Genomic DNA, 17,636 nt, shown 5'->3' with positions numbered 1-17,636 from the left:
GATGAGTAAAGTGAGCGGTCGACACTTAAGGTTAAGGAAAATCTCCTGCCTATATTTTCACAAAGTGGAAGTGCAAGGAAAGGGAAAAAGAGGTGGATGAGGAGCAAAGCAAAAAGACAGAGACGGACGTTGGACGAGGCCGACATGCAGGCAGGAAGGGCCAATAAAGAAAGATGGAAAGGAGCAAAGAGAGAGGAGGAACAGATGACAGCCCGTGCGTGTGTGCGTGTGTGCGTGTGCGTGTGCGTATGTGTGTGTATGTATGTGTGTGTGTGATCTTGGCCGCCGTCAGGCCTCGGGACTCCCAGAGGAAGCCGGCCCTTGTTCAGTTTACAGTGTATGATTCCCTTCCTGCCCCGCGCAGACCAACAGGCCAATGGCCAAACAGCACTCCGGGTGTGTGCGTGTGTGTGTGTGTGTGTGTGAGAGAGAGAGAGAAAGAGCATGCAAGATAAGTGTTACCATGCACATGTGTGTGTGTGCTTTTGTCTTTGCTACATTGTGGGGCCCATACACGCGTTTTTTCCCGGGTTTGAAATTGTGGGGACATTTTGGTGGTCCCCACATTTTCAGACCTCTTTTTGAGGGTTAAGATTTGGTTTTAGAGTTTAGGTATGAATTGAGTTATGGTTGAGGTTAGGGAAAGGAATAGGGGTAGGGGTAGGCAATCATTTTTGATGGTTGGGGTTAGGGGGAGGGGCTAGGAAATGCATTATGTGAAAGAGATGGCCCCACGATGATACAAAGACAAGTGTGTGTGTGTGTGGGGGGGGGGGGGGGTGGGGTTCCCAGGGAGAGGTCGCAGGTTGCAATTTTGTTAGTTTTATTCATTTTTTAGAAAAAAAAACTTCATGTTAGTTATTCATAGTTTCAGTATTAGTTTTATTTATTTATTTATTTAAAATATGGTAGTATTTGTCAAGATTTGAAAAATGTCACTGAGTGTTGTGTAAGAAAGTCAAATGAAATACAATTCTCAAACAACTGTTTGGCCTTACAGCCTTACGGATATGCAGTAACTGGTTTTAATACTATACTATTATTATTATTATCTAAATTGACACCCGGAAGCTCATGTATGAAATTAACTGACGAAAACAAAGGACAACTTAGCAATAAATACATTTACTTTTAGTAATTTTTTACTAAGATAAGATGTAATTTCAATGGTAATCTTTATTTTATTTTTTAAATTTTAGTTATTTTGTTGTTGTTTTTTGTAAGCTACAACAACTTTCGCCATGACAAGATTCACAACCGTCACGACAAGATTTGACTTGTGACGAGATTTGATGTCATCATGACGACATTGAAAGTCTATTGAAACACCTGTACACGCGAAACTCTTTTACACACACTCGTGGCAGACATACTGTTTCAAAAATCTTTTTCACGCAGGTTTAAGTGCGCCATGTTTGCATTCAGCGGTTGCAGATGAAGTGCAAACATGGCGTTACACACACGTGATGTGAAAACGGACAAATTGTTCTCGGTCGGGGGTGAAGCGAGGATGTTATTTTTGAGCTGTTGCCATCTGCCTCGACTTTACATTTTATCCTTCATTTTATCATCAGCAGCAGGCTTGCTTTTGAAATCATTTTAGCTGCATTAAAGCCGTACAAAAATGTTTCTCCTCCCAAGAAATTCCAAATTTACATTGGCTTGTATGCATCCTCATATACATGATCAATTAAGATTTGTTTACAACTACAAACTAACTGGTTCTAGTTTTCAACCCAGAACTCGAGGCAAATACTAAAAGAGAAGGAACTTTCCTTCCCAGTGTCAATCTGTTGAAATGTAGCGCAATGCTGCCCTCTTGCGGCCACATGAAAACTGCAAGGTCGAAAAACGTGTCCTGACATGTAGCAAGAGGCTTTTTCTTTTTAGCAGTGGTCACCAGCCTTTTTCACATTGACAATATAACACAGAGTCTCTTTATTTATATAATAATTTATTTGAGTACACAACAGCACAAAATGCAATGACTTTAAACAAAGGTAATCACATTAACAATGTGCGAGTAATACTGTATGTTTGGTGACAATAAAACCCGCTTGCATTAGTTAGTGTGGTAAAAACAAAAGGAAGGCGCTCCATCTTGGCCGGCGCCATAACGGCCGTCCGCCGACCTGGGCAGGAAAAAGACAGTCTTCTGACTGAGTTGGGCCTTGGGGCCCAGTTTGGCTTTCCCGTTCTTCTTAATCGCCACGTACCACTTGTACTTCTGCGAGCGATACGTGTTGTAGTGGTTCTCCTCGCATTTCTCCAGAAAGTAACACTCATCGTTGAGCGTCAGCTGCAACGCACCGGATAGGGAGGAAGATAGCGCTTAGCCATCAAGTTCTTGAGTGTGTCGTAACTTACCTTTAATCATCAATTTCTTGAAAAGTCTCCCAAAATACATTGATATTAGCCAATTATAATCACCTGATAGTTGTGAGTTTTTTTAATGCAGTATATTATACACAACTTCCAAATTGTCGTCTAAAAAAAATCCACTTTAGACAATGGAAGGTAAATACATTTGTTCCTCAGTAGTTAATGTGACATATGTAATTAAATAATCATGTTCATTTTTGCGATCTACTTACTGATCCATAGAGGCGTCCTTTGGTGTTCATGGCCAGGTACCTTTTGCTGTTCTCACCCTTCACCAAGACCACGCCCACGTTTGTAGCCCGCAGCCTCAAGATGTCTGTGGCACATGTTCGCATTTCTTCAAGCAGATATGAACATAAATCCAGTTTCCATTTAAATACTGATAATTGATCTGTTTCCTATTGTTAAACCATTTTTGATAATAAATCATAAACATGATCAGTGTCTTCACGTCGATGAATATCATGCATAATAACATAAAAAGGTCATTTATATATACAGTATATATATATATATATACAGTATGCATATATATATATATATATATATATATATATATATATATATATATATATATATATATATATAGTTAAGTATTGAGTCTTACCGTAGGGGTCATTGTCCAGCAGGCCACCATTGACACTCCCATCGGGCAAAATCCTCAAGTGGTAGCCCCCGTTGAGGCAGTACAGCCGGGTTAGCGCGCCAGACTCATTCAAGTCGCCCGGCGAGTTGCTCGGCAGCGCCATCACGTCTCTTTCAGACGCAGACTCACTGCCTTCTCCGCTCATGTCCGCTCATGTCACCTGGAGGGGGAGAGAGAGAGAGAGAGAGAGAGAGAGAGACAGGAACTTGGGGCCAAACTTCTCCTTTTCAAATAGAAGCACAGGAATTGCTTCACTAAGTCTACGCTTGATCAAACATGATTTCATTACCCATGTAAATAAATACAAATGCTTCCAGATGGCAGTGATGTCACTTTTGAGTGAAATCAGTAAAAGACAACACCATCAACCTGAAATAAATCATGTTGTTACAGTGCGCAATACCGCTTCAATTAACAATGGGGAGGTGACAGGAATTTATTTAAATAATAATAATAATTCATTACATTTGGAAGCACCTTTCAAGACTTTCAAGGATGCCGTACAACAGTTAAAAACTAAATTCAAAACAATATTCTACAGATTAAATAGAATTATGACAAAAAAAACTGATAAAATAAAGAAGCAGTAGTTTAAAGTGTGTAGACGATCTTGAATAGGTGTTTTTTTTGGGGGGGATTTGAAAATGTACAAGGAGGGTGAATTGCGGAGATCAGGAGGCAGAGAGTTCCAAAGCTGGGGAGCAAAGCGGCTGAAGGCCCTGCTGCCCATAGTACTGAGGCGATCAGGTGGAACAGTCAGATGAATGGATGAGGAGGATCTGAGGGTGCGAATTGGAGTAGTGATGTGGAGGAGCGAGGTTGTGAATAGCTTTGAAGGTAATGAGGAGTAGCTTAAATTGTATGTGGAATTTGACCGGTAGCCAGTGAAGTTGCAGGAGAACAGTTGTGATGAGATGGAAGTCAGTAGAGCTGGGTGTCATCCGCGAAGCAATGGAAGGAAAGGTCATGTTTACGGAATATGGCGCCAAGGGGGAGGAGGTAGATCATGAACAGAGATGGGAAGTAGCAAAGTACAAATACTTTGTTACTTTACTTGAGTAGTTTTTTCCCAAGTATTTTAGTCATCATTTCGGATGTTAGCACTGACGTCTTGAGTTGACACATCAAATGGCGGAAGAGCGAGTCATCTGCCATATCTGTGTTCCATTCAGCAATTTTGCGGCATGTATTGGATGGAAGCAGCTAGGACACAGAAACGACTAGTCAGTGGTTGATGTGAGACATTTGCTATCAATAATAACACACTCTGAGAAAGGATACTTGGGAGGAATGACAGCATGTGTCAAGAGTTCACATGTGGTTGTGTGGGAAGTGGGTGTATAAAACAGATTATTAAAAAAAAGAAAGAAAAGTTCTTCTTCTTCTTCAGCCTTGTTTGTTGTCCGGGGAAGGACAACAAACAAAAACAACATGGTTGATTTTGATTGGTATGATAGCACATAATATCTGCAGGTAACTAGATGAAATATCAGATGTCAAATAAATATTCCTTGCCGGTGCTCTACTCGGTACAATTTTCAGTCAAGATTTCTCCAAATTTCCATGCGGTCTGTCAGAGCAAGACCCCTGTTGATCTTGAAGGACGTTCGACCAAATTCTACTTCCAATTGAATTGTCAGATCAGATCGGGACTTACATGCTCCTTGTCAACATTCTACTGGAGGGTGCAATTTTCAGTCCATGCTCCTGAAAATGTTCATCAGTTAGACCAGAGTTAGAACTCTCTTGATTTTTCATGATCCAGTTCAGACAATATTCCTTTTTTCCTTAACTAGAAGATGTTTTTACTGTATAAATGATCTTGTGCAAGGGTGACTCAGGTAGCATTGCCATATCATGATACAGGGGGTGTTAATACCTGCTGGGCATTGCTGCCTGACGCACCTCCAACAGTTCCTTCATGTCCAGTGAGGTGTACTGCGACACCTCACTGAACACCTCTGTGGGCCGACGCAGGTCATCAGCTGGGGACCAGCAGTCGTTGACATTTCGCTCCTTTAACCCCAGAACGTCCACTGGTGGCGGAGCGACGGCAGGGATCTCGCCCTGCCGCCCCCAGCTGATGCCCTAGGTGTTATTCGCCCCCTAACTCATGTGCTTCCTCCTTAGCCACAGCCAGAAGCTGCCTGTCTCCGCCTCCTCAGCTCGCTCTTTCACGGCTTTCCGAAGCTTCGCTCCGCCGCATCCTATGTCACCGAGTAGGCAAACAGTTAAGCAACCTATAAAGCCCCTACACCCCGACTTCCACAGGACACGTAACTGCTTTCCAGCCAGCCTCCCTTCACTCTGCAGCCAGATCTGCATACTTGGATCGCTTCCGCTCATTAGCAGCCTCCAAGCCTCCTTCCCATGGGACAGTGAGCTCAACCAAAAAGACTGTCCTAAGAGCTTCTGACCAAATGACCAGGACTGGCCGGAGTGATGTTTCGGCAATCTACCTGGGAAACTGGAGTTGCCTCCCCAGGTCCACCCTCATGCTCCACTCACTGCCCGATGAGAGGAGTCTTGATGTATTTCCCTGGTGGGGAGGTTTGGCCCTCTCTCTCGAGCCCTTGTGAACTGGATGAGATGTCTGCCTAGGGCAGAAGGTCTGCTATTTGCGTCCTGTCTGCATGCCTCTGCCACCTCTGCCAGCTTTTTCAGCACTAGGTCGTGTCGCCATCTGTAGCGGCTTTGGGACAGTGCGATCCTGCAGCCGGACAGAACGTGCTGAAGACTCGCATTGATGGTGTTGCAAAGGGGACAAGTTTCTTCTGCACCAAACCATTGGTGGACGTTTCTGGGACAGGGCAAGGTGTCATATGTTGCTCTGATCAGGAAGCTAAGCCCGCCTTGGGGGATCTTACATAGGCCTGCTTGTGACACCTTCCCATGATGCCCAACACCCTTGCTGGCCCTGGGACACTGCTTTGATGTTAAGGCGTTCCTGCTCAGTTCTTGCCACCTCTGCCACCACCATGGTCTTCCTTGGAGGCCTTTAACCAGAATAAGGGAGACTCGCCCTTCCCCAGGCCTGCTCAACCTTTCTGCAATCTGCCAACCACCTCACGGTGCTTTAGCCTGCCAATTGCCAACTGGGCCTCTTCTTTGGCTTTCCACTTTCTCCCTGTTCTTATCTAGGTACCAGCTGCTCTTACCAGTTGGTCAGTGGAATCCCTAATCTCCAGCACCAACCGGGCCTTCTCTTGCTTGTTTCCCTCACTAATGGATTGCAGTGGCAGTTCTACCAAAAAGGCCTACATCTGAGAGGCATCTTGGCAGTCCCAGCCACTTCCTGATGAACGAGTTTGCCAGCCCGTCCATCTTGCCTACCACTTAGGAGATGATCTTCAGAGGCCACATCACCCTTGGGTACAGTATGAACTGGTAACATCACACTTTGTACTTGCCGGGGAGTAGGCTCTGATTGATCCTGGCCAGGCCATCTGCAAGCTGTTTCCTCATGGTCTCCCCCATCTGCCTGTCAGAGAGCTCTGCTTTGTAAGTGCGGCCGAGGCTGTGGACAGGCTGATGTGCCAGCAATGGGATATTCTCATATTCTGAGGTCCTTGTCCAGCTTCTGCCAGACGGCAGTCTCATTTGATTTTGGCCATTTGATCAGCTGCCTCGTTCCAGATTCCCTCCTCTTTCTTCTCTGGCCTTGTTCCTGGTTGCTGCGGTTGCTTTGTGTTCTGAGTGTGTCTTCAGGGGTACCTCTCCCAGAGGCATTGGTATCCACCAAGGGCCCTCCTATGTCCTCCACCTTCCTTTCCTCAGCAACGTTGGATCCCTCGGCACTGTTGTTTGTGACCTGGCTTTGGGTTCCTCTTGTCTCACCTGCAGCTGCAGTGCAATGTTGTTGAAGGCCCTCTCTGCACTTCTTCCTTCCCTGGTGGATCCGTAGACCTCTGAAAGTGGTCACCCTTTCCCACCCACACCTGCATCTTCTCATGATCCATGAATCATTGTTGTTATTTGTTCCAGTCGTAACCAATGAATCTGTCTGTTCTGGCCCATCTTCCATCCCGCCTCTCGGAGAGCCAGCGGGTTATTTTCCTTTATTTGCCTTCGTAGTCGATTTTTGGGTGCCCCTTTCCGGGACAAGTGGCCAATGTTCTACCAAGTGTTGTTTTCAGCAAGCCATCATAAAGAACCATATTGAGTTTGAAATGCTGACTATCACACACGTAAATGCCACTTCAATCACAAATCAAACATAAACAAAACCAAAAGAATGAGACTTGCTTTCCATGTGGAAATATCCTTACCTGATTGTGCAGCATAACACGTTTGTATTTCTCTTCAACGCTGGGACTTGAGTGGCCGCTGCCCCGTCTTACCCTGCAGGGATAATTTTAACAGGACTGCGTCAAGACTAAAATTGTCACTGAAGGAAAAAAAAAAGAGAGAAAGAGCGGCACCCTTAAATGGGGGTGACAACCAGTTAGCAACGCAATAAATACATTTGTTACAACACATGAGAATGTTGTTATATATTATTTATATTACCATTGTTGCTATGTAATTATTGCTGAAACATACTGCATTGTGTACTTTAAATTGTACAAATTATTTAGATAGTAACTGCATGTAATATTTATCAGTTTTCTTTAACTGTTATTTGCATCAGTAGACCTTGTATGGCTGCAACTTAACCATTAGGGAAGCAGAAGTTGCATGAATGGCGTGTATAATAAATGTGAGATGGGATGGGGTGGGATTTAATAAATTCTCTTCTTCCCACTCTTTTTTTAACAGTACATATGACTACATTTCCCAGATTTCCTCCTAAATAACTCAGATGCCTTCTCATTATATGCTTTTTTTTAAGACAATTTTATTTTCCCTTTTGTTTGTCTCTTCCTGGCTGGTATATCGTGTATGTTTTGTGTTCTTAAATAAAGCATAAAAAAACCTCAACGTTGAAAAAACTCGCACTTCTGGTTTGGTGACGGTCGCATGATTAAAAACGTCATCAAGTGCGACCTTTTTCTTTTTTTTAAAACACCTAATGCAAATAATGAGCACTTAGACGACCAAAGGGGAATGCGTTTAAGGTCTGAAAGGTACCAACTATAATTAGTAGTACAATATGTACTAGTTTCAAACTAGTACATATTGCTTCAAAATTCAAATACGTGTCTTCTAACGTTTCATAACACGCGAACGACTGTAAATTAAGTGGGATTATAAAGACTCCGTGTGTATATGTGTAAAAGTATCGTAAACGTAAGGCTTTATACAACGCAAATGTTCAAAGGTAAAAGTAAATGCAATAAAAAAAATAGACGTAGTGCCTCCTTGATACCAACAGATAGCGCCAAAAAGCTGCCAATGGCGTTCAACCGAGCCTTTATGGCGGTCTGTCAGTTCGAGCTGTCCCGACGTCACCACGACCCATTCAAAAAAAAGAAAGAAATGGTCTCCACTGCGTAATACAACAACGTACTGGATGTGATTACAATACCGCCACAAACGGCTGCAGAGGCAATATGTATTTCTGTCAATATTTTTTCTTGAGCTAAACGGGGCTAAATGGGACTTGTCACTTGATGATCTTAACGCTTTGGTACCGTACTGCGGTATTTTGGGGTGAGAAAACGACCATGTGCGGGTTTTCCCATGCATGTGCACGTCTCCGACGGAACAACGCCCGCCCCTTAGTCATTCAAATGCATCCGATTGGACAAAAGAGACGTCAGTCAACGGATTAGCCGTGTGTCGGTAGGTTGACCGTGCGCGAGCTGTCCAAACCAAGCGAAGCCTTCACGCGAGGAGTCCACAATTTTTATTTTTACGGCTCCATTGGCAGCCTCCCAGCCTCCCTCCCGCCCTCATCACCGTCCTCGTCGGACCGTCCGCCCCGGCATGACTCGCTCGACAGGAATGCAGCGTCGCTTTACATGAGCATCTGGACGCTATATTGCCATATTGGATTTATTCTGACAATTTTGTACTGTTACTCCCATTGGATGTTGCACTGGTGCCGTTCTGGGACGATCGTTCGAATATAACCCGGGTTTTGCAGGAGATATTAACGCAAGGTTATGCAGGTAAGGCTCACCCCCTCGTCTTGGATAACATTTATCGCCTTGTTTCCATGTAATCGGATTTTTGCATCCCCTTTATAGCCGCTATAGCAGCCGACGCCAGGGATCGCTCCTCTGGTTCCCCCACGGAGATTTTATTGTTGCCGGCTCGTCCCAGCAGCTTGCGTGCAGGCAGGGGGAGAAGATGGGATTGCCCGCCCTGGAGTTCAGTGACTGCTACCTGGATAGTCCGCAGTTCAGGGAGAGACTCAAGTCCCACGAGCTGGAGCTGGACAAGACCAGCAAGTTCATCAAGGAGCTCATCAAGGATGGCAAGGCGCTCATCCAGGCGCTCAAATGTAAGTTTGATGACTGCACACAGCACACTTTTTCATGTCCATTGTGACCAACGCATTTGACTTTTGCTCACATCTCACAATATTAGGCACACTTGCATCAGCCAAATATGATGATGTATTCAGCTAACATTTTATTCATTACGTTGGACATCAGTAAAGGAGAAATATGCTCAGGCTGTAATTGTGGAAAAAAAAAGTCATTCTCACAATTACAAAGACCAGTGAAATTGGAGGGAAAAAAATAACAGCAACAGAACAGGGCTCAGAGATAAACATCTAATACTAAAACACATATCAGTCCAACAACTGAAGACAACATGGTTTCTAACAGTCAACCTGAAGCTCTGAGCTAAACTCACCTTCAAAGGCACAATACTAATTGCGGCTTAGATCGTAACTTGCTTTGCTAATATAATATAACCATGAAAAGGAGCATGTGCCTATGCTAAAGCGGCTTAGTTTTTGTTTTTTAATGGAGCAAGACTGAGGCTCTGAGCTAAACTTAAAAGCACAATGCAACTGTAACAGTCAAATAACTCAAGCTTGGGAATTGAGTGGGTCAACACTTATTTTCGATACTCAGTCCAACAGCAGAAGAAAATGATATTGACATGATAACTTTGTAGCCAAGGGAACCTTATTCCATCCAATTGACACCAGTCTATGCTGTAGTTGTTTCCAGTAAGTGTCCTGCATCTACTGTACACAGCTAGCTAACTTTGTCAGCCATGGGAAACTCACTCTTGTTCCCTTTGCATCCGTCAGTGTTGTAGTGTTGCAGTCGCTAACAACAATAAGCCCCCTTTTGTCCTTTTGTACTTCCTACTGTAGCCTGTTTAAGCAACAAAAAACAACTTGAGCTAGCACCATCCCCTTACTTTGCTTGTGCCGGTGTACCTAATGCTGTGGCATACGACGAGTATATTTTTCAGGCGTCCCCGTGTGAGTGTGGGAGCAGCTCATCACCCGTCTTGTTCAAGTGTGTAAAGAATGCCAGCGTTGTTAGCGCCTCTATTCTCATTAGCTTCTACTTGGGAGGCTGCGCTCTGCGTATCACGGACTTATGAGTGCTGGTATGTGCGGGAGGGTGTCAAGTGGCTCCCATGCTGTCTGGATGCCGATAATGGATTGAGCGACAACAAAGTTCCTCTTGTAAATAAGCTGCTAATGGCTGCTGGGAGTGGATTTCCATCCACGCGTACTTGTCAATTGGGAGCCTGAGTAGTCAATATCTAGCTATAGCCTTGACGTGCTAACTTTGCTAGCCTGGTTGAACCTTAGTCTATTCAAAAATACAAACTTGAACTTTCCACTCTGTGTCAGCAGCAGTGTTGTTTTTTTGTTTTGTTTTTGTCTTTCAGCTGATGTGTACCTATTTTTTGTTGATTGGTGAGATCTGGAAAGTGCAAAAGAATGGCCATTGTGGCTTTTGTCTGCTGCTGTTGCACATCAAGAGACATTTCATGTGCCATTTCCCTCCATCAGATGACATCAGCTATTGCTGATGTTATTTTCTTCAGATGATTGTTTCCAAGTGCAGACATGAAAATGTTCCTTTCTCGCTCACTCATGCTTTTTTTTCAGTTTGGAATGCACGCGTCTTTGTAATTGTGTGCACATATGTTGTAAATATGGATCAAGTGCATTCCTTATGAGCCCGACAGCTGTGTGTGTGTGTGTGTGTGTGTGTGTGTGTGTGTGTGTGTGTGTGTGTGGGGACATGATGTGGGAGCGATGAGGTGACATGACGCCTTCAGATGGATTGTCTGCCGGCACCTCTGGACTGCTCGCTCATGACCACAAGCCTTGAAAGGCACTCAGCATGCGGGACAGAAGTCATGAGACTAGTGTCAATCTTGCATGACAGTCACAGTTGGAGTTTTGTGACCAAATCTGCCTTAAGACGTTTGGCGCTTTAATTAATTTGTGGATGTTTTTGGATGGATGAGTTCATATGAAAGTCCTGCCTTCACCAGGACGGTGCAAGATTTCCATTCTTGTGACGCCGCTTTTGTCTTTTTGCAACAGTTAGGGCCTTTGTGACTTGGCTTCAGTGTTTTAGGTTTAAGACCAATTTTTATTTTTTTATTTTTTTTATTTTATATTTTATAATTTTTATTTTTTTATTTTATATTTTATATTTTATATTTTTTATTTTATTTAATTTTTTAGACTAATAGGCTCTTCCACTAATACAGCTGAGGTGTAAATATTTCTTCAGGTTAGCTTACACGTAAAGATTGAAATCGGAAGTTTTCTAAAAAGGCAGGACCATTGTCATGTTGGTTTGATCTTTTCCTCAATTCAGAGCAACGCTGTTTTGAAATTTGCCTACGTATTCACGTGGGCGGGCCTGTAATGGCTGCGGTCGTTCCCCACAGCCTCAATTACAGCACGCTGTGTGTGTGTGTGTGTGTGTGTGTGTGTGTGTGTGTGTGTGTGTGTGTGTGTGTGTGTGTGTGTGTGTGTGGGGGGGTGTGTGTGTGTGTGTGTGTGTGTGTGTGTGTTTGCGGCACGTGAATGAAGCCTGTCGCTTCCAAACAGCCCTGCATCCGACCATTAACGCTGTCTTGATAATGGCCTTTGCCGTTTTGCCCTTTCTTCAACTTCAAACCAGACCTTTAACATTCGAGCTTTTGTGTCAATGGGATTTTTTTTCTTTTTTTTACTCCTGCCCCGTTGCCCTCCTTGTCACCTTCCTTCTTTACAGTTTACGCCTTTGTTTTTCCCGCAGCCACCCACTGTGTTGCTGGCCAGTTGTGAGGAGGCCAATAGCAGCCGTTGGGTAGCGCGACTGTCAGATGACGGCCTTGCGCAGCGCACCATAACTAATTGTCAATGATGGTGGATGGCCAATCTTCTTTTCAAAGGATCTCCTGAGGAGTTTGTGCCAAGGGGCAAATGGAAAAAGAAGGACACCGTGGCCTGGCCGTATTAGTTATTTTTTTCTCTTTGAGGGTTGTGGAAGAGAGAACGGGTGAGAGCGCTGAGAAGGAGGCCTTCAAATATGAATATTCCTTATTTGAAGCGAGACGTTAAAATATTTTGCCTCCCAAGGTATCTATTGGAATAGCTACAGTATCATGTATGCTGTGTGTGTGTGTGTCAGGGTGGGGGTTGGGGTCTTCCTCAGGCTGACTGCTGGTGAAGGAAAATAGGGCATGACTGAGCTCTGCCCTGGTGCTATTGTTGCTCTGCATTTGCACACGCACAAACAGAAGAAGTGGATCAGAACGGCAAATTCCTGACATGAAACTCCAAAAAAAAGTTCCTAAAATAAACAGATAACATTACAACAATGTATACACTTAGTTTGAATTTGGTTGACTTGAAACTCGCTAAAATTGTGCATCTGAAGAGATTTTTTTTAGATTGATACCAGTACGAGTAGTCACCGATACCAAGCACTGATCCCACTAGTACGTGTGATACATTCAATTTTACCAAAAACAATGACAGATCATTTTAAATAAAGACATAAAAAGATATAATAAATAATAATAAAGAAAAATCAAATGTATATCCCAATGTAGCATTTTCTTTAAAATTGCATGAAATTCCCATTTCGGATGCTAGTTTCTGATTCAGCCACAAGAGGGTTGCTTATTTGGGATTTATGTAGTATGTTTTTATGATATGATATCAAGCATTTTTCAAGTGTGTGACTTAAAGTCAGAGTATTTCCGATTGATTTTATTTGAACGCTATTGAATATTGCTGTATGTTTTTTTTTATAAATTACGATATTATGGAGTGCTATTTTTCCTCATTAAAATACACATCACATTAATTTGGAACGTTTGGAACCGATTAAATGGCATTTCCCTTCATTTCAAAAGGAAAAGACGATTTGAGTTACAAGCGTGGTCGTGGAACAAATTAAATCCGTATCTCAAGGCAGCACTGTAAGAAGATTCTTGTGAATATTATTTCACACTTCAGCTTTCATACAAATTTGACGCAAAATTGAAAGCAAATGCCAGCAGCTGAAAAAATAAGCTACTGCACAGACAGTGGACTTGCAGGCCAACATTGTGCTTGTAGTTTCCTCACGCCATCAGTTAAATATTGCATCATGTTAAGTTACACGACCGGACGAAATGTCAAGCACATTTCGTCAGGTTTGTTGTTGCTACGTTTCGTGAATTCAAGAAAGAAAAAAAAAGACATGTAATTAATTGTACCTCTGTATTCTGATTGATACAATGTGACCAAAGTTTTCGGGATAAATTTCTTTTCAACTTATTTCAATGAAAGAGGCGTAAAGATGTGGCGCTGTCCTGGCTGCTCAGTAAAATATGAGTCCTTCATAAGTGGAAAATATGCACAAATACGCCTTCAGATGCACCTTCCTACCATTAATTGGCTTAATCGTTCAGGTTGCCCAATCAGTAGAATGAAACTTCCTTCGCCCAAATAGCAAAGTCTCCCTCTTTACATGCCGTCATTATAATACATTCCTTTACTTGTAAAATACTCCTGAATTGTCGCGAGAACTGTCTCACAGACTGTACCAACGTGAATCGCCTTCAGGGAAAAACAAAAGAGGAAGCCAGGGCTGATTTATTTTGTCCTCTTAACCTCTTGAAAAGGAATCTGCGGCTTGAGGTCTCCATTTGCCTCTCAGCCTGGCGGGCCCACATTCAAGTCGAGCGAGTGACAATCAAGTAGAAGCTTTCAGCCTCCAGTAGAGAAAAGGTGCGCCTCTAATTTGCAAGCGTCAAAAAAGAAAAAGAAAAAAGAAAACCTCAGGCTTATTGAGAGGTGACTGCCCAGACTTGCAGGAGTGCAAGGCAGCTGCAAAGAAATGAAACAATTGCATGAACATTCACGCACGCACGCATGTTCAAAACATGAAAACAATCGAATTTTTGAACGGGGACCAGCCGGTTTCACAGGATCGGGGATGTGGTGGACCTTTCGTGTCTCACGTCTGTGTGGGAACCTGTGAGCTTTCACACATCGATCGAAGCGAGCTCTAATTGACCTCGTTTGAGTCTGTTTAAGTTGGTGCTGGTTATTTGGTTAGCAACAAAGTTTAAATAGTCACAGCAATTGGCTATTTAATGACTGTGTGAACAATAGCCGATGCCAATTGAGTTCAAATTGAACGCAGGGGAAGAAGGAAGGGTCTATTTGAGGGTGGCGTTTATTTTTGAAATAGATGATGAGAGATTCAGTCAACAGCTAATTGTTCACCAATTGCTACAATGTTGACAAGTGATTGCTGTCATATTTATAGTGGTTGGGAAAAAAAGAATGGAAATGTTGTTGCGTGAAAATGGCGTCTCATGTAACATGCCTGTGAGCTCTCAATCAAGGCTTCCTCCCGCCGTCTGCTAGGATACGTCAAACATGTCGGCAAAGAATGCTGAGCAAGCTTTTCTTTGTGGCCTTGAAGAGACTCAAGCCCCTTTTCATTGGCGTTCCTTGTAGCTGTGGTTGTGCTAAAGCTATTAATCCAATCCACTCTACTGGAAACGTGCCGTAGCCTATTTATTTGTTCGAGGCGATGCACCAAAGGGTGAGCAGTTTCTCGTACGCTGCTGTCATTCTTCAATGTCTCTCTGCTGTAATGAGATGTCATGTGTGTTCGCAGTTGAAATAGTTGGGCAGGGGAGGGATGTTCCATAGCACTTGTGTGGGACCAATACTCAACTCTTTACACGCCCATACTGATATCAAAGCCAATATTTCGGGTCGGTGCTGTAGAAAGTCAACAATTGATCTTTATTGATCTGTGGTTGTTTTCCGTTGGCAAGCTTTTTAAATGTGGACAGTGTTGCATCTTTTCACTTCGGCAAGGCTCGTGTTGATAACGAGAACACGCAGTCGAGCGTGACTAAAAGTGACAGAGCACGCGCCTCCGCTGCTGCCAGAGGCCAACCCAAACAAACCATAACCCACTGGCATGGAGACCCACATTTTGCGTGTGTGTGTGTGTGTGCGCACAACTCCCATCCGTTCCAGCCCGCCTGCTCTTAAAATAACGCCCACTAAGAATATTTAATCCCCGTTTTACCAGACTGTCCCGCTCTGCCTTATCACACACCCGCACATGTATTTGGTGGGCATCCTGTACACACATGCAGTATGGGTTAGTTTGTGTGTGTGTGTGTGTGTGGGGGGGGGGGGGGTCATGGCCCTCCGGGTGCAAAGCCAGCCAGAGCTCAGCATTAATGTGGTAATCTGTTAGGAGTGTTGTGATGTCGTTGGGGGTGCAAAGCTGCATTACTTTGGGCTGATGTCTGGAGGTCGGGGCTTCATTATTTATTAATATGTATTTACATTTCTACATAAAATCGACATCATCCTCACGCTGATTAATTTAATGCTCCTTACGGCTATTTTTAAACATAGAGGCTATAGTATGATTTAGATTGTACATTTTTTAACCTAATTATTTCAGACCCGTCTCATGCAAATTTATCTAATTTTCAAGTAACAGACCATATCATGCATTTTACAGTCTCCCACAATAAAGGGCTCCAAAATAAAACCTCTCACAACAGGAAACGCCCTTCTTTTTTTTCGGAGAATTTCCATACTTTAACTTTTGGCTTGTGTAACGTGTGTGCTTTAAACGCGGAGAAACAAACCGAAACATTTTGAACAAAAGATCAAGAGACACTTGGTCGGTCATGGCCAAAAAGTTGCGGAGAATGAATTTCTAAATGTTGATGAAAACACGTCACTGGTGTAAGTCTGACTGCTAGTGTGCTGGCGGCTCAACAGACCATCATGTCGGTCTCTTCCAGCTCATTTCTGCGTGATTGTGATTATTTGACCTAATTCTTCATTGGACCTTCTTTTTTTAAGCTAACAGCAACATAAGATGGCAACACTCCATACCAATTGTAACTTGTGGCGTGCCTGGCATCAGATCAGAGAATATTGAGGTGGCCTCAACATCAATTACCTCATATTAAAGATGTCAAGATGAAGTAAAGCAGGGGTGGGCAAGTTCGGTTCCCGAGAGCCAATGATCAGCTCATCAGCAAGCTTTGCAGAAGCCTGATAACGATCCGGATCATGAATCAGGTGTGTCAGTGGAGAGAAACATGGAAAACAGGCTGGATAGTGGCGGGTCTTGAGGACCAAACTTAATAAATAAATAAAGTTTGCATGTCTTGAGGCTGCTGTGAAACGATCAAGCTAATGACGCTAACAAATAGTTCAGTATGTGTGTGAATCCTAACAACACATGTGATGGTCCCTTCGGGGCCGCTTTGGAGTTTCCCATTGAAGAATTACTGTCGCGTCAATTTTGAGAACTGTCTGCAAAAAAAGGCACGCAAACTCATTTCCTCTCATAAATGTGATTGATTTAACAGCTAAATACAAGTAGCTTTTATTGGCCAAGAAGTGCTTTCATCCCTTCTCGAATCTTGACCGTATTGTTTTGACTCTTCATTGAGAGCAGCAGCAGGTGACAGAGACGGCTCGCTCGCTCGCATGCACGAGTGTCCACAGGAGCGTGAGCACGCGCGTGCAGTTCAGAGTGCACAGTGTTTGCAGTCGCTCAAGTTAACACGCAAGTTGAACGAGCGCCCGAGGTGTCGCACAGACCAGTCGCAACTTCATGGACCTGCTAATGTTCTCAACTGTTGACCGAATAAGTCAGCAAACGATTGCACAGGCAATACGATACGAGGACTTTTAGGTGAGCTTCCTTTGCCTTGAAAACGCGCAGTGTGACATTTTAATCCATTGGCGACAGGAGAGCGGTCAAAGTGCAATCCTTTCTCTTTCCCAGATTGAAGCTGTAGACAACTCTGATGAATCATCTGCAGCCACAACACGAAATACGCATCAGATACTTTGGAGTCCAAATATTAGAAACAGCTTTCTGTATTGCCGTGTCCTTCTACACAGCAAGAACACGTTCTTTTACGGTAGCACATATTTCGAATTGCGTTTTGGTTGCTGAATAAATACAAAATTGTGAAATCTATAAATTCTCATGTTATTAACTCATTCAAACCCAAAAACGTGTAAATACGTTTTTAATACTTTGTCCTTCACTCCCAAAAACATATTTATAAGGTTTTTTTATGCACGCTCCGAGCATAAAGAAGGCTTTTTGAAGCAGCCTCTGACTTGAAGAGGTGGCTTAAAGCAATGGGATCAGCCACAAGCTATTTTTGTCAGTGTATTCAACAGGAATGTGAATAATGATTAAACTTAGCTATATTCTAATGCTAATTGCTGCAAAACAGA

General features: G+C 43.3%; 2 protein-coding genes and 1 pseudogene across 3 annotated transcripts in view; 1 reads left to right on the top strand and 2 right to left on the bottom strand.

The window, feature by feature from the left end:
* Window positions 1–2,062: 2,062 nt before the first annotated feature.
* On the bottom strand, window positions 2,063–7,431 carry LOC147160612 (putative fibroblast growth factor 1). Its single transcript, XM_086057591.1, has 4 exons — window positions 7,297–7,431; window positions 2,990–3,188; window positions 2,595–2,698; window positions 2,063–2,299 (listed from the first exon to the last, which is right to left on the bottom strand). The coding sequence occupies exons 2-4, from the start codon at window positions 3,171–3,173 to the stop codon at window positions 2,063–2,065; spliced, it is 525 nt and encodes a 174-aa protein (XP_085913717.1). The 5' UTR covers window positions 3,174–3,188; window positions 7,297–7,431.
* LOC147160613 (uncharacterized) lies at window positions 4,901–6,987 on the bottom strand (annotated as a pseudogene).
* Window positions 7,432–8,082: 651 nt separating the features above from the next.
* Window positions 8,083–17,636, top strand: part of LOC147160611 (rho GTPase-activating protein 26-like) — a 45,463-nt gene continuing 35,909 nt past the window's right edge. For both annotated transcript variants that reach the window (XR_015097376.1, XM_086098150.1), the window contains exons 1-2: window positions 8,083–9,081; window positions 9,160–9,416. Coding sequence is in view for 1 of the 2 variants with exons in the window: in XM_086098150.1 (XP_085954276.1) it covers window positions 9,263–9,416 (154 nt within the window). In the remaining variant the exon portion in view is untranslated. The remainder of the gene's footprint in view (window positions 9,082–9,159; window positions 9,417–17,636) is intronic.

Source organism: Leptonotus elevatus, chromosome 16, assembly GCF_054856555.1.
Source record: "Leptonotus elevatus isolate MCC_2025b chromosome 16, RoL_Lele_1.0, whole genome shotgun sequence".
Taxonomy (NCBI): domain Eukaryota; kingdom Metazoa; phylum Chordata; class Actinopteri; order Syngnathiformes; family Syngnathidae; genus Leptonotus; species Leptonotus elevatus.
The sequence above is the reverse complement of the archived record's forward strand: the minus strand, read 5'-3'. Positions and strand labels throughout refer to the sequence as shown.

Coding starts and splice junctions, on each gene's coding strand:
- LOC147160612 (XM_086057591.1), bottom strand. CDS start 3,173: ATGAGCGGAGAAGGCAGTGAGTCTGCGTCTGAAAGAGACGTGATGGCG. Junction 2,699..2,989: donor GCTGGACAATGACCCCTACG/GTAAGACTCAAT, acceptor CATGTGCCACAG/ACATCTTGAGGCTGCGGGCT. Junction 2,300..2,594: donor AAGGACGCCTCTATGGATCA/GTAAGTAGATCG, acceptor GGTGCGTTGCAG/CTGACGCTCAACGATGAGTG.